Raw genomic sequence first — 17,172 nt, 5'->3', positions numbered from 1 at the left:
GCAGCACGAGGTCAATTCCCTAGCCAGCCAGGGAGGTGACCCACATGTCGCAGCAGACCTTTCCTGCCTTGCCCGCTGCTCCCCTTAGCAGTGAATTTTAGTGGATCTGCCTGTTCTGCTCCCCACTCTGTCTCTGGTGAATCCTCTCACCCCCCTGCACCTCTGACCTGTACCCCAGCTCTGTTGAACTACCGGAGTTTAAGTCCCATCTTTTTCACTGCCACAAGCATCTCACCCCAAACCAGTGCTATATTGAGTGCTCAATAACTAACCACTGTCTGTTAAATCTCATCCCATTCAATCCTATAAATTAGGCAATATCCCCATTGTACAGAATTTCAAACTTTAAAATCTGCTTAAAGTTTTCTGAAGTGGAATGCAGAGATAGAAGTTAGAAACAGTGTTCTACTGAGCCCTCCAGTAAAACCTCTAGCCAAAGTTATTGTTCCAGGCTGCCTGAAAATCTGAGCTGGGATTTTTTTTTTTACAGTGGGAAGGATCACCCTGGCTATAATGATATCCTTTATGGAGAGAGCTAAGCTGCTCTCAGAGGCAGCATATTCACAAAACATATAAACAAACAAACCCTAATACTTCTAAGTTTAGTTTTGTTTAAAGGGCTCATTCCAGCAGTCAGCCATTCTGAGACCTATATTTTGCAATGGAAAACAAATTCTTAGCTATATATGGATAAGTCTGTGCTTTTCAAAACCAGTGCATGATTTATGAAACAGGCCAAAGACACCTGTTCTATCAGTACCTCTGTTATGTCATCATCTATGTAAATATCAACTGCTAATCCTGGTTTAAGCAAATTGTAAGGATGACATTCCTTTAGCAACCATAAGACAAATTCGCAGTTTTGTGCTTGTTTTTCACTTTTGAACTAGCCGCCATGGTTTTCATCTCTTCTGATAACATGAACACCAGGTGATGCTGGATGTGCCTTTTGCCACATCTGTTAGAGTGGATTACAGTGTTGTTCCAATAGCATAGTGACCAAGTATAGCTGATGTAACACAATGATTGAAGTTTTAATAGTGGAACAGTTCAGTGGTGTTGACACTGAAATTGGAAAATCAATTTGCTAATGTAGGTTTCTGCTTTATTTTATTAAAATCTTAGACAAATGAAACATCTGTAAGCCAAGATATAGGGAGATTTTAGCTCTTATAATTGGCTGAGTCTTTTCTCCCTTAGATGTATACATAAAAGAGAGGATGAAATGAAACTTCAGTTTTGTAAATGAATAAAGGCTTAATATAAAGATAGCACAAACAAGAAGAATTGGGGCTGAATATCACATAATTTTCATTGCAGTTTACTTCCTAGCACTTAATCTAGTCAAAATATTTTCCTTCACAACATTGCTACCTTCTGAATTACTCAGATGCTTAACTATATTCTGCCATCCAAATTTATATCTGCAGTAAGGCACAGAATGTACGCATCAGATTCCATGCAAATGGAAAGAGTTCGCTCCAGGATACTGTTATGGATGTGACAATTTAAGAAGCTCCACATCACCTCATTCAAAATGTTCTGGGTTTTCCTTTCTAGGGTTCAGCAGATTCCTACACGAGCAGGCCGTCTGATTCTGATGTCTCTTTGGAAGAGGATCGAGAAGCGATTCGTCAGGAGAGAGAGCAGCAAGCCGCTATCCAGCTGGAGAGAGCAAAGGTGACATTCTTTTCCCCTCTTTGGTTCCAAAGTGACAAGTGGTTCTGAAGGTATCAGCTGCTTTTTCCTGCCTCACATTTCTTGGAAACATTTTATGATCATCCTGACGAGGTACCAGTTTAAAGGACTTTCACAATGTTCCAAGGAATCCACTTCTTGAGACTCTAACCCTTCGATTCATCCTTTTATGTTTAGTCTGGTGGTGAGTTGTTAGCCAGCTTCCAACCTGGCAATTGTGGCCAATATCCAGTTTACCACGTCCCAGTTTGGCAGAGTCTCCAAAGGTACCAGTTTGCTCCACCTGTCCTTGAGCCGTAGTTCTTGATGACATCAGCTTTCACCACACCTGTGCTCTGCTAGTCTCCTGTTTTCTTTGTTCGTTCCTCTTGGTTTCAATGTCCAGCCTCAAGTGCAGCGTGAAGTTCAGTACTTTGAACAATGGCTAGAAGTTCAGCCAAGACAAGGCAACACAAGACATTGTCAAAACAGACCTTGAGATATCCACAGGGAGAGGTCCCCATAGCAGTCTCTATACCTACCCATAGGAGGCAAGAAGACTGCATTTTTGAATGTTAGAACCAGAAATGTCTTTGGAGAGCTCCTTTCCATGTCTTTAAAACTTTTTTTTCTTTTCAGTATAGACCGCTTTGTCAAATGAAATATTATACACAATTCCAAAATATAAAAACAGGGTTCATGGCCTGCCTTCTCTTCTTTGCTCTTCATGACAGTCTGCTAGGAGTCTTTCTAATTTTTGAAAGAAACCTTGAAGCTTCAATAAAGTAAATGCTTTGCTTTTTATATATTTATAGTAAAATCTTTAAGAGAGAAATAAGTGGAATATGATTCAGGCACATGAGGTGTCTTCATCTGCTTTGACACCTAGGGTATATGCTTGTTTGGTGGAAAAGCGTTTTGGCCAGTGTCTGTGAAGGAAATTGTGAGACTCCAACTCGTCCCATTGTTAGGGGGAAAGGATGTCCTGAGATAATCTCATACAGTCAGGCACCCCGTTTTGTATCGGGGTTGCTCTACAACACCATCAGCAATGAATTACCCAGTAGCTAAGCAGTCTAGGACTGTAGAAACCTTGAGTTTGTGCCAATTTTTGTTTTACCTTTCTTTTGGACTCTCTTTTGTGGCCATTGTGGTTACTCAAATATCAGTAGCAGCCCTGTTAGCTTTCACTGTGGTTTGCTTAGTTTCTATGAGACTGTACCAGCCCAAAAGCACTTGCAGGGGAGGAATTTGTATAAAAAGAGTCAACAACCTAAGTGCCCAACAGCAGAAGAGCAGAGCATTTATTTGTACAGGAAGGAATACTACCCAGCAATAAAAATAAGATGAACACTTGTCTTTTGCAAAGACATGGGTGGATCTGGAGGGGACTATGCTAAGTGAAATTAGTTAGAAAGAGAAAAACAAATACCCAATGATTTTACTCATATATGGGACATAGAGGGAAAAAAAAAAAAAGAACTGGCAAAACTAAGCCAAGTATAACTATAGAACTGAGGCTACTAGAGAGGGAGAGAGGGTATGAACAAAGTGGGAGGCAACCCAGTGGACTCTGGTAAAGGACTATGGGTACTTTGGTGGTGGGTGTGGTGTGTTGACATACATCTGAGGTATGAACCTGTAACCCTATATCATATACAGTATAGTAGCCAGTGTTACCTCATTTTCAAATAAAAAGGAAATATTAAACAATATTAGTATAATTGTAGCTAAATAAATCTAAATTTTATTCCCCCATCCCCCCAAAAAAGAGTTTGAAGCCAACTTTTGTTCTGGAAGGAGAAGGTGATGTGCAGCTCTGCTCTTCCTGTCTAACCCTGACTGGCCTTTCTATTCTTTCTTTCTCTGGCAGGACAAGGTATTCCACTGAGTAGGGGACATAGATTTCAGATCGGATGCTATTTCAACAATATTTATTTTAACCCCGCTTCACCTTCTTTTTAAAACCCAGCATACATTTCCTGTATCCCAAGGGCGGGGATGTCTGTTATCATTTCAAATAGCAAACTTAAGTTTCATGACTAACAGAACAAAGCAGGCTACCTTTCCACCCCTCTTCAGTATTTTAGGGCACAGTTCTTTGGGGGTATTGGAAAATACCTACAGGAGGGGAAAATGGCTGGGCCAATAGGACTGTGTCATTTTTAGAGTCATCTGTAGATTTCTCATTGCTGCCTGGGAATGTAAAAGCTGCTTTGATCCCTCTTTGAAAAACTTCTTTCCTTACTATCTGTACTATTAATTATCTTGTTTGTTTCAATATGAAAAATTCTCCTCTGTCTTCCTCCCTCCATGCTTATTTCATGATTCTGTCCTCAGTCCAAACCTGTGGCATTTGCCGTGAAGACGAACGTGAGTTACTGTGGCGCCTTGGACGAGGATGTGCCTGTTCCGAGCACGGCCATCTCCTTTGATGCCAAGGACTTCCTACACATTAAAGAGGTAAATATAGGTCATTTTGTGTCCTTTGACCTTCCACAAGGTCCTGGCCAGCAGTCGGCTCAGAGCCAAACTAAACAAAAAGGAGCCCTGAGAGGCTGCCAATGTGTTACCTCATTTACTTTGTTAGACCTTGCAGATCCGTTCATTCTCACTGAGACTTAAAAGCCTGAGATCATTGCTTGCATTATTACACATTTAAGGTATTCACTCACAATCAGCAGTGGATGGGTAGAGGACAGATCTGTGGCCCTCTGATCACCTTTTAATCATCTTGAGTAACTGCATAGCCATAAAAGAAAGTGTTAAAACTAAGAAAATGCACCTGATTTTGGGGAAACAGAAAACTTAATAGATTGAGCAGTACAAGGAGGACTTTGAGTGTTCACACCTCAAAAAGTGGAATAATAACATCAGAAATTTTCATTAACCCATCTACTTATGTCAGATGTTGGCAATCGTGGATCAGAAATGAAGCCTCACTGTTCCACCCCCAGGGAGCTCCAGTCTGGTGGAAGGAACTGACAAGTGCACGGTTTCTGCATTGGATGACAGTTTCCTCTATAGTAAAATTGTATTGGTGTTGTGGGAAAGAAAAAGCAGGAGGGATGAGCTGACTGGGAGGGAGGCTCAGGAGGCCAGAAAATTCTCCAGAAGCAGTGAAGTGTAAGGATATTCAGGCTGGGGGAGGGTAGAGGTAACATCAAGTGAAAGTGAGCAATGCACTGAGCAATGCAGCCAGAAGCAATGCAACGTGCCTGGAGGCTGGAAAGTAGGGAGTAGTACAGGGGATGGGCCAGGTCAGAGGGGCAGGGTCCAGATAAAATAGGACCTTTAGGCCCTGACAAGACCCTGGACTTTATCACCAGGCAATGTATTGGAGAAGAATTTTAGGTAAAGGCCAGATGTGACAGCCTTGTGTTGTGGAATGATAACTCAGATGGTGGAGAGGGTGTCACAAAAGACTGGAAATCATGGTAGGAGCTAGAGAGAAAGTTAAGGGAAAATAGACAGTATTGGGAAACTTCACAGGGGCGAAGAATACTGGAGAAAGTGAGACAGAGGAAAATGAAAGGAGGCCAGTTTTTCCAGCTTACTTGAAAGGGTGGAGAGTGGTGTCAACTAGCAAACAAAGAAGGCCAAGAGAAGAGACATGTTACAGGGAAGGCCTTTCTGCAAATGTGACCATTAAGCACAGACCTGAGAATGAGGAGGAGTTAGCTTTCAAAAGAACAAGGGGAAACCTTCTAGGACGAGGAGAGTATGTGCAAAGACTCTGAGGTAGGAAACTTGTCTGGCACAATCAGGTAACTGGAGAAAGGCCAAATGACTGGAATGCATTGAACTAGGAGCCTAGCAACAAGAAATAAAGTTTTAGACACAAGTGGGCACAGTTAAGTAGCACCTTACTATGATGGTGAGACTTCAGATTTTATTCTAAATGTAATGAGAAGCCATTGAAATCATTAAAGGCAGAGGAATGGGATGAAACATTTTTACTTTATTTTATTTTACCACCATAATGGGATGAAATCTTTTCAAGGTTACTCTGACTGTTCTAGGGACAGTGGTTTGCAGTGAGATATGTTTGGTATCGGGGAAATGATTAGAATCATTCTAGGTGAGAGACAATGGGATTGAGCCTGCATGGTGGCAGTGAGGTGGAGAGAGGTAGACAGACCTGATATATATTATGGAAATCCGATGAAGAGCACTAGTGATGGCTCCAACATTAGGAACCAAGATTGAAGGAGAAATCAAGGATGATTAGGAAATCAGGGTTTAAGGAATTAAGCAACTGGGGTTGAAATGACTAGGGTGGGGAGAGGACAGATAGGGAGGGAGGCTGGAGAGTAGGAATCTGAAAGGAGATATCAACTAGAAAGTTTGTTAGCTGAAAGAAGACACTGAGTCAAACATAAATTTGAGTTTATACTGTGGTAATGAAGTCACCTAAGGAGAGAGTAAAGGACCAGAGAATGCTCTTGTTCAAACCCAAAGGAATTCCATCCTGGAGAGGTGGGGCACAGGAAAAGAATTTTAAAAATAAGGAAATGGGAAAGAAGAGGCCAGAGAGAGAGGAGGAAAATCAGGGCAAAGAAGTGCATGGACATCAAGAGAGAAGAGCATCCAAAAGGAGGAAGCACTCAACTACGGAGAACTTCGTGATGTTTCATTTCAAATGAGGAGTGAGAGATCTCCCTGGTGGCACAGGGGTTAAAGTCTCAGAGATATCAAACTATTGCCAGCCACTGTGGCCTGAGTTCAATCCCCAGCCAACAAGATAACCCATAAGGTTCAGCAGACCTCTCCTGTCTCGCCCTCTGTTCCCCTCAGCAGTGTATCTCAGTAGATCCACCCATTCTGCTCCCCAATCTGTCTCTGGTGAATCCTCTCAGCTCTCACACCTCTGGCCTATACCCCAGTTCTTGTATGCATAAATAAATAAAAATAAATCTTTTTTAAAAAATGAGGAGTGAAGAATGGACATTGGATTGGCAACATGGTAGTCAGTGGCATGAAAGCATTGGGACATTGTCTGGAATTAAGCAGAAGGGAAGCTGAATGAGGAGAGAAGGGGAGTTAGGAAGTGTATTTAGTATGTGTGGACCATGCTTTCAAGGAAGTTGACACCAACAAGGCAGTAGACTGAAGAGGATATGAAATTAAGAGAGATTTTCTTTCAAGATGGAAACCATTGGAGCAACTGTGCATGCTGATGTACAGTGAGGGAGAAATTGATGGAAAAGTAAAGGTTGGCAAAAAGAGTAAAGTTTTTGAGTAGGCAGTAAAGGTGGGCTGCTGACACCAAGTGGAGGGGCAGATCTTTGATAGAAAGGTGAGCACTTACTCATTGTAACATGCAGGAAAAAGATAAGTTCAGGCACAGACAGATTGGAGCCCAGGTTATAGGAAGTTGGGGAAACATCAATTTTTAGCTCTGCTTTCTTGTGAGTGAGGCAAAAATGTCTCCATCTTCCTAGAAGACAAGGACCCCCAACCTTCAGCTTGTGCCAAGGCATATGAATGGCTACATTAATTTTTGTCCCACCATTCCCATCAAAAATGACCAAACTATATTCGTTAGTGGCTAATACCCATTGTTTCCAAAGAGAAGCAGCCCTTTAAAAGGTAAGACAAGTTCTCACATGTTTCATACATGCTCTTTCACACCAGTATTCCCTGTAGTATTTCATTGCTTTCCTCCATTCTGTCAGTATTCTCAGTTTGTCCTGCTGGATGCTTTTTGATCTACATGCTCATAGATCTGTGACTTTCTCTTCATTCTGACACTCTGGTGTATAATATTGAACTGGTAGCCCTATGTGGATTAGTCACTTGTTTTTAGATCTGGAGAATATCAGATAAGAAAACAGAAAGAGAAAGCACACATCATTTAAGGAAATAGAAATGAGAAGGATTGGAAGAATATTAAGGGGATCATGCCACAAATTAGCACATGCTCCGTATCAACACAAATTTCTATAGTCAAGTTGTGGCCTTTCCTCTCATCCATTCCCTAAAAGACCATCTACTATTCATGGTTTTAAGTACTTTCTCAGTAATGAAAAGCTTAACAGCTTAGAAAAATTACAGTTCTCCTTATTACGTACACCAAATGACTAGCTAATTAAGCTCTAGAAAGTACATGGCAACTTTCTCTTAACTAACCTCAAAGAGCTTTCATTTACATTGAGTCAGATTCTCATTGTGCTTTAGCTGTTTCCTAGAACTAAGTTAAAGCAGAGTGGGAAGTTGCATTAACCATTTTAGGAAGCTCTTTAAGGTCACTTGGGTACCATTTAATAAATTAGTGTTCCAGTGGGTTAACTTAATTTCAGGAAATAACTCAAGCCCTAGGAAACTATGACTCATAGTCTGTTTTGTCCCTTCCACAGTAAAATTTAGATTCCAGACCAAAGATTCTAAAAAGGTCCTCTTGTTTTTTGTTAATTCCAAAATAAACAAGCCTGTTGTTTCAGATCTGTTATCCTGAAATAAAAGTCAGGAAGATAGGGGAAACTAAGACTTAGTTGTTCAAGATTTTATATTAGGTCGACTCACATTTCTTCGGTGCAATCTCATACTACATGCCATGGGCGCCTGGCATAGGAACTGTGCACATAATAAAGCAAAATCCCCAAAGCATATCCTTTTGCTTTTGAGTGTGTGGCTGTTAATCCAAATTATTCACTTTCATGGAATTTCATGCTGCGGTGATTCAATGAAACCAACCATTCCTCCTTCACACAGTGCCAATGTCGTACACATATAAATTCCACTTTTCTCTGAGCTAAACAGTGGGATATAATAGTTACTACATTTTGAAAAAATAGATATATTCTTTAAATCAAAGAGTGAAAGAGTCATTTACCCAACACTAGTACAGACCGGAACGGAAATTTTCAAAATCCTCTCTGGAGTACATGAACAATAGAAATCTCTACTTTCTAGAAGTCAACCTAGCTGAAATCTTTTTTTGAGGCAGGTGACATGGAATAAATATGCCATCTTGCCTGGGATTCATCACATTGGGAATTAAAATACAGATTTGCTGACTCATCAAATAGAACTCCATTGACAAAGTCTCACAGCATATTGGCTGAAGATTTTGTGTTGACTTGTTTTTCAAGTTTACATGTCACGGTGCTTTATTTAAATGGAAATCCCAGCATTCCTGTTGCACTTCAGGCCATTTGGAGATTATTTCAAAACTTCATCATACTAATCATATGATATGTTTAGCCTTTGTAAAAGTAGGTTTCCTCAGGCAGTGAGATGGAGCTTAATTTTCACACCTAAACTTGGAGTATTATAATTCTTCCCCAGTGAGAGTTGATTACAGACAATATTGTGGAATCTTTACATGAAAACTTTTGACAAATAACAAACAAATGAATATATTTCATCTCAGACTTGCCTATCTTGTCTTCCAGAGTTGCAATACATTGATGCATATTTATTCTTATGAAACCTATTCCTTAAGAATTGACTAGGACTTCTTGAAAAAGACTGAAGGAATTCAAGGTTAAGACCTGACATTAGCCCATGCATTGGCAAACAATGGCCCACAAACTGAATCTGGCTGCTGCCTTTTTTGTAAAGAAACGGATCATGGTTTATTGTGAGTGAGCCATGCTTGCTTACTTATGTGTTTAAAATCTTAAATATTTACTATCTGAACTGTTAGAGAAAAAGTTTACAGATCCCTGCTTTAGTCTATGGATGCATATGTATCATAAGTAGTTTCTATGTATAAAGTATAATACATAATATAGTAGATAACTATATAGTATGAATAGAGTTTTGTTCTTCTGGTTCCCTGAAATTAAGTAATGGAAAAAAAGTGAATTGCTATTGATAATGAGCTTTATTTCTGCATTCCAGAAATACAACAATGATTGGTGGATAGGAAGGCTAGTGAAAGAGGGCTGTGAGATTGGCTTCATCCCGAGTCCACTTAGATTGGAGAACATACGGATTCAGCAAGAACAAAAAAGAGGACGTTTTCACGGAGGGTAAGGCTCCTTCTTGTCTATAAATGCTTTTTTTTTGGGGGGGAGGGTAGGGAATGAGATGATACTTTAAGGTTTGCTTATTATAAAGTTAAAATGTAAGCTTTTAAAGTTAAAGATATTTTTTGTGTACAAGTTGTTTCTGAAATTGACACAAAGGAGTTTCAGATTGTTCATTCGCTCCATTGCATACACCTGACATCAACTGACATCAACATGATTTCTGTAGTGGACTCTTCTGCAGCCTCAGCAAACACTCCTTGGAACTGAAGCTTTCCTCCATGAGAGTCAGATAGGGCATCCTGTCCCCATAGGATATTGACCTCACCTGTTGTCATGGTTCTTCCTGGTTAACTTTGAGCTTGCAATGCCATGGAGCACATGGGTTCCTATGCTAGTAGCACCTTCTCCCCGCTGGGTTTTTATAGCATATGCTATCTCTTGGTGATGGAGTGAACATAGACTGGATGAACCAACTTCTAGTTATCTAATGAAGTAGTCATATAGATCTTAGAGTGCAGGTATTTAAAGGTCTTAGGAATACAGGCAAAGCCCGAGAGAGGAGAAATAAGAATCATACTGAGCCTGCATAAATTGTGAAACTACAATGAAATCTTGATTTGAGATGTGTAATTATGACTGAAAAGCCTAAAATAGCTATTCTTCCTCTCAACTTCCCTTTTCTATCATACCCTCTTCTTTTTCAAAAACTCTTCTATTCTTTAGGGACTCTTTTGCCTTTGTCATAATTGGAACCTCTTAAATATTAATAGGGGATTTTGAAAATACAGTTATCCCCACTTATAGTTGTCAATATTTTAAATTCGTATGGCATACCTGAAGTATTATTATTAACCCCTTTTGTTCCTCTTCTCTAAACTTTTTGTCTCCTTGCTGCTCCTTGAACACATCAAGAACACATGTTCCTGCTCCAGGGCTTTTGCACTTGCTGTTTCTTCTTACTAGGGCCTTGTCATTCATATTTCTACCTGGTCCCTCCTTCACCTGCTTTAGATCTTTGTTAAATATCACCTTTTCAGTGACCTCTTTCCTGGCACACAATTTAAAACTATGCCCATTTCCCTTTCCTTACTTCCTATCCTGACATAGTTTCCTCTACTGCAATTATTACCATCAGAATACTACATAAAAACTATTCATCTTGTTTGCTACTGATCTCTCCTACCAGACCCTGCCTCTAAAAGGAAGGGGTTTTATCTCCCCCCTCACTGTTGCATTCCTGACTGCTGGAACGATGGACATAATCACTTTTAAGAAGAAATGCTTCTTCCAGTTCTGCTGCTTGTTTTGAGCTGTGTTGACTTCTGTCTAGTGCATTGGTGATGGTGTTAGTTAATTGAGCAGTTCACAAAAACATTCCTGACAGTGGTTCATTTGCCTCATTTCTGCACTGGATAACTAGGAGAGATACTTTTGCAAACTATTTCTAGGTCCCCATTTTCTCTGAGAAAGAAAACATTTAAATAGATTCTTGAAGTTCTTCTTTATAGCAAGGTTTGTTGTGTTTTGAATTATTTAGTAGGATAAAGGCCAAAGAAAGCTTTGTACTCTCCAGTTCTGTTTTCAAGGAGTCTGGAGAATGAGTCTTAAGTTTCTTTCCTATAACCTAGGAAATCCAGTGGAAATTCTTCTTCAAGTCTTGGAGAAATGGTATCAGGGACATTTCGAGCAACACCCACATCAACAGGTGAGGATTTTAGTTTTTTAAGGAATGTATTCCTTTCTTAATAATTGAACGTGCATGCAAGTGTTTTTACTAATTTAGAAATAATTCAAAATTTGACTTAAAGATTTTCCTGGGGTATTCCATTGCTCGTTTGGTTTCTATAGCAATTTGATTTGATTTAGAGTCTAAAAATTCAGATATTTATAATTTCAAAAAATCTTATTTACCCCCAGATGCAGTAATGTCCATTGTGTACAATGGCAAGTTCATTACTCCTCTCAAGAACCCAATAGACTTTAATATGTTGAGGGTATATTAAAAAGAAAAATAAGTTGTAGACGCTCAAGAATATGCTCTGTTCCAGTCTCCATGTAAAGTTTTAGGATGTGTTGTTAATGTCTGGGCTGTGGTGATCAGGTTGGGCCATGATCACCTCATTTCTTTTAGACAGAAAACAAGGAGGCTTGGAATTAATGGTAACAAAGGAACGTTATGGAGTGTTGTATGTTTGGAAATTATGGAGGTATTCAAGTGGGGACTTTTCTTCTATCACATTCCCTGATTCCTATACACTAATTTAATTCTGGCCTGGAATTAGTGCTGCATTGGGGCATCTGATATGACCAATTCAGAATGACAAGTCCAACAATTTCTCGCAGCCTACCATAACTGCAGGACACTTGGTTGGTTCTGGACTAGTTCTGAATATTTAGATACTGGTTTTGTGAATCCTTCCTGATCTCCAGAATTCTGAACCAAATGAGGTATCTGGGTTACCCCCAAAGGGGCTGGGCCTGCTTGGATCACCACAAAGCTACTTTACTCAAATATTGAATGCATTTTGCCTCATCCTTATTCATTAGAATTTTGGGCATTGTAATTTTCATTATTGCAAATAGGAAAGAGTAGGGATAACTGATTATAAACATATTTGAAATTAAGAGCAACAATCATAGAAAAATATGTGCATAATCTGGAAAATGGACAAAAAAGCTTAAGAACACACAAAGGACTGCAAAATTTTCTCATGGTTCACCAAAATTACAATCCAAATATAACTAGTAATAGAAGTGATAATCATGCCTGCCCAAGTTGCTATTCTAAGTTTCCTTTCATCAAATTTTATTTATCCAAGTTCTTCTCAGCCACATGTATGCTGTGTCCAGCAGGGGAATAATCCAAGATTTCCAGCTGGCCCAGAACTCCCCATACTGTTATGAGCCCCTGCCACCCTTCCTGCCCAGCATGAAATCAGAGTATTAGGTCATTCATGAAGGAAGGAAGTGGTCTGATTTTTTTTCATATGTCTTTAAAATTGGCTTATTTGGGATGAAGTAATAAAGTAGTACTCCAAAGAGTGGGTTATGATGAGAATTGCAGGGACAAATTAGTACATTCTTCCATCTTTTAAAATCATGTACTATCATTTACAAAGATTACATATTTTGATATGGCTCTCATTGTTGTCTTTTAGCAAAACAGAAGCAAAAAGTGGTAAGTTGTGTTTCCTTCTTAAATCTACTGTTAAGGTTCCTGTCCATACTTGCCTGCAATGCTCCATTTCAGTGACCCAAGTGGCTATGAAATAAGGGATGAGCCTCCTTGGTGGGAACCTGTGGCAATTGTTCCTCACTTGCTGTGAGATCATGAATGTGGTGGCTTTGGAAGAGGCATGCTTATTCTCACCCTGTCATGCTTGTTGAACCATCTCTTTCAGACGGAGCACATCCCTCCTTACGATGTTGTGCCATCCATGCGTCCAGTGGTCTTAGTGGGGCCGTCACTGAAGGGTTATGAGGTACAAATATCGCACTGTTATGCTTCAGTTCTTGGTCAAGAACCTGGGAGACAGCCACTTGGGTTTGCTCCTCTAGGACCTGTTTACATACAGGAGCCAGTGGAGCCAACTCTCATCATATAAGGCGGGGGGAGCAGCCTGTGTTCTTTCTTCCCTCTCTCACACACTTCTGTCCTTTATGCATAACATTGTTCAGAAAACTCCCCCTGAAAACACTAGTAATGGTTGTGATCAAAAGTTTGCTCTGTATTAAATATAAAGAAAAGGACTTATCTGTATCCAGTGCTCCGTGATTATTAGAAATAATCAAGTATGAGCAACACAAGATAACATAGCACTCTGCCAGCAAACCTACATCCTCAAAGCACCAACAATCTCACCTTGCTATGTGCTCAAGACACAGCATAGTACACCAAATATTTCTCTGCTTATTTATTTTAAAAGACATAAATAAGAAGGGGGGAAAACTCCAACAAAAATATTGATGAACCTCTCCAGAGATTAAATAATACTTTATGAGAAGGAAAAGAGTGAAGAGTAAAGACTTAGATTTCAGATGTTGCTCTTTTGACTTTGTGTGAGCATAGCTAAGAATAAGAGTGATGGGACATTAAAATCTGAAGGTGGCAACCTCAGGGCACCTCTCCCACTCTCTTAGGGCAATGTCTGACGCATCGTGGGCATTCCGTACACATATGTTAAATGAACTGATGACTCTCTAAGAATCCCACCTACCTGTCTCCTTCCCTCTTCCATTCCCTTTCCCCCTCTTCCCTCTTGTCCCTTCCTCCTCCTGTCAGGGTTGAATGTCAAAGGACAGAGCTGGAGAATGGTCCACAGAAATCCAGCCTTGGGCCTGGAGAATATCCACCCGTTCAGACTAGCAGAACAGTTGAACCTAGATCTGGCCTGAGAGTCTCCACCTGCCCTTTGTTGGGGGCAAGCACAGCCAGCCGGGTCTGCTAGCCCCTTATAAGGGAAGAAGGCTTGCCCTGGGTCTAGTGTACACTGCTGGTTCATTCCACAACACCCTGGGGGAAAAACTTGGGGGAAACTTAGCAACTCTGCGTGGTTAAGAATGAAAACACTTTCCACTACAATTACCTACCCCTCGGAGAGGATCGGCTGTGATAAGGTCTTTGCTCAGCACAGCGCCCTTCCCTTCCACCTCTCTCACTTTTGACTTCTCTCTTTCTCTCTGCGTGTGTTTGCCTCATTCTTTTTTTCTCACCTCTGCAAAGGTAACAGACATGATGCAGAAAGCCCTCTTTGATTTCCTGAAGCACAGGTTTGATGGGAGGTGAGACATATATAGATGTTTTTGTATTTTGTTTTCCTTTAACGAAACATGTGATAAATTGATTTGTGGTTCTGTTTCCAATGATTGCAAAAGTTTTCTAAGTGGAAGAGTACAGTGTTAAAGCTTTGAGTATAAGAAGTTATAAAGTATAGCATTGAATCCCCAAAAGAAAGGGACTTTGAGAAGGAAAATAATCTATTGGTTTAATTTAAATGCATGTGTTTGACTTTATTTTCTCACTTGGTTGTGAATTCATACCAAACTTGAATGGAAAATATTAATTAAAATATAGACTATTTCTGATAAATAGGGTGACTCACTGTTCAAGCTGTGTGTGTGTGTGTGTGTGTAATACAGGTATGCATAATAAAATACTGAATTTCCTCAGAAGAAGAATATAAGAAATATTTTCCCAAAGAGTACAAGGAAAGTCTCCCTAAGTAACTATTTTGTAGGGAATAATAGTTCTTTGGATGCTTAGTACTGGGTTTATTTTTTAATTAGGAAATATTTTGTTATTTTATATGTATTCCACCATGGCCCAGTGAAATGATAAAAAGTCCATTTGATTCAATATTCAGTATTAAACTCTTTCATAATGCAGAATACTCTCCATATAAAAATAACCATGTGCAGAAACCTGAAACCTTTTTAGAAATGAAGAAAACATAAATATTATATATTGAGAAGTATGGGTAAATGCATTCAACTTACCAAATATTTAAGAATTTGAAGGTATTGGGCCTCCCCTGGTGGTGCAGCAGTTGAGCGCTGGGTTGCGAGGCTGCCCGCAGCCTCTGCAGTGCCAGTTCGATCCCCGGCCACCGGCAAGGGTCCCACAAACACACACACACACACACACACACACACACACAAAAAGAATTTGAAGGTATTTTTAAAATATTTTTAAATATCTTCAAATAAATTTTAATAAACAGTATTTTAAGAAAAAAATTGATTATGCTTTAAGTTCAAATTGTATATGTTTGTCAAAAGAAGAATCTGTTGAATAATAGTGTTAAAATATTCATTAATTTCTGGGACTATGTACAAAGAAGATAGTTCCAATAATTAAGATTTTATTTTATTTTTTTAAAGATTTATTTATTTATTTATACAAGCACTGGGTACAGTCTGAAGGGCGGGAGGGTGAGAGAATTCACCAGAGCAGGGAGCAGAGCAGGCAGAAGGACCGAAGTACACTGCTGAGGGGAGCAGCGGGCGGCAGGAGAGGTCTGCGCGCCATGTGGGACCCTCCTCTGGTGGCTGGGGAGCAGCCGGGGATCGAACTGGTGCTGCAGAGGCTGCAGGCAGCTTCGCAACCCAGCACTCAACCACTGGGCCACCGGGGAGGCCCTAATTAAGATGTTACGTCAAGAATCAGATTGCTTCAGTGCCACTTGTAAATTGCTAACTTCATTATATCATTAGTGTTAGCATAGGTGGCGTAACAACTAAACTTCAAAATGTATAATGATTCAAACACAGTGGAAGTGAGTTGTTGCTCATTTAACAATCTAACATGGGTTCTCCTCAGCTGGGGTGGGGGGAACAGAGTGGGAGAAGGGAGGATTGGGCAGAAAGTTTGTTCTGTCATTTGGGGCCTTCAGCCTGAAGGTGGGGACAGGATCATGCCACACTGAGGTGGTACACATTGATTTTCACATTTTACTGGTTAGAACTTGTTCTCATGACCACACCTAATTGCAAGGGAGGCTGGGAAGTAGTCTAGCCATGTGTCCAGGAGCAAGAGGAAATAGATTTTGTTGAACAAATAATAATCTCTTCCACATTCATTTAGTAGACACAAAGGGCTAAGTAAGAAAGCCATGGTTTAATCTTACACCTTTCTTAATTTAAAAAATATGGGCAGAGAATGAAGTCATTTCAAAGAAAAGTGAAAAACACTGAATACTATAATATGGAAGTTGGAAGGAAATGTAAAATTTCTGTTATTCTAATCTTTCTCCAACAATCACAGATCAGAGATAAGCTATGTTTGGCAACTGGCAATTGGGAATTCACTTCCTAAAAACACATTACAAAGAAACAACTAAACTATGACTTTTTAATAGTGTTGGTCATGGTCTAGCCCTCTGATGACCCAGAAATAATGCTTTGCCATCATGCAGGTCTCCATGGATTGGAGGCAGCTAACCTGCATAGCTTGGTTTCCTATGGCCTTGGTCACACACACACATTTCCTTCAACTATGCTTAAAGCCACATAATTTTAACCTGTGGTATGAAGGAAGTTCAGCTCCTAAGCTGAACAAATCCCATACCATAACACAGCCTCAATTGTGTTAGATTATTTTGATCTCCACAGAGCATCCTTTTAAATGACAATGTAATTAAATGTTTGAAAGGTAGCACCAATGGAAAAGAGGAAAGAAGTTGTAATTTAGTAAAGAGAAAGTGAGTGATTTAATTATTGCCTTCAAGAATGAAAATCTGGTGTTCTTTAATGCTGAGGGCCAGAAAGAGGAAATGCGTTTAATTAAACCCTGAGTTTAGTAGAGTTGTCTGCATTAAGCACCTATACACTGTTGAAAATGGTAGAAATAGAATTAAAATTTCAATGCCAAGAGTTTCAAGGGGTCTGATGACACAGCAGAAGATCTGGAAGTATTAGGTAGCAGCAAAAGTAATAGCTGGAGAAAGAGACTCAGCCCCAAAGAGATCTGATGTACATCAGAGTTATGGTAAGATAGATATTAAAAATGGGATTAGGA

The 17,172-nt window shown here is 39.8% G+C and overlaps 1 protein-coding gene across 2 annotated transcripts in view; it reads left to right on the top strand.

Annotated features, from left to right (window-relative positions):
• Positions 1 to 17,172, top strand: part of CACNB4 (calcium voltage-gated channel auxiliary subunit beta 4) — a 241,410-nt gene that overhangs the window by 192,193 nt on the left and 32,045 nt on the right. For both annotated transcript variants that reach the window (XM_054699723.1, XM_054699724.1), the window contains exons 3-9: positions 1,561 to 1,680; positions 4,018 to 4,140; positions 9,526 to 9,656; positions 11,285 to 11,361; positions 12,815 to 12,834; positions 13,058 to 13,138; positions 14,380 to 14,438. In XM_054699723.1, the coding sequence (XP_054555698.1) occupies positions 1,561 to 1,680; positions 4,018 to 4,140; positions 9,526 to 9,656; positions 11,285 to 11,361; positions 12,815 to 12,834; positions 13,058 to 13,138; positions 14,380 to 14,438 (611 nt within the window). The remainder of the gene's footprint in view (positions 1 to 1,560; positions 1,681 to 4,017; positions 4,141 to 9,525; positions 9,657 to 11,284; positions 11,362 to 12,814; positions 12,835 to 13,057; positions 13,139 to 14,379; positions 14,439 to 17,172) is intronic.

This window comes from Talpa occidentalis, unplaced genomic scaffold (assembly GCF_014898055.3).
Source record: "Talpa occidentalis isolate TD23 unplaced genomic scaffold, MPIMG_talOcc4v2.1 talOcc4.3, whole genome shotgun sequence".
NCBI classification, from domain to species: domain Eukaryota; kingdom Metazoa; phylum Chordata; class Mammalia; order Eulipotyphla; family Talpidae; genus Talpa; species Talpa occidentalis.
This window is presented reverse-complemented; position numbering and strand designations above follow the sequence as displayed.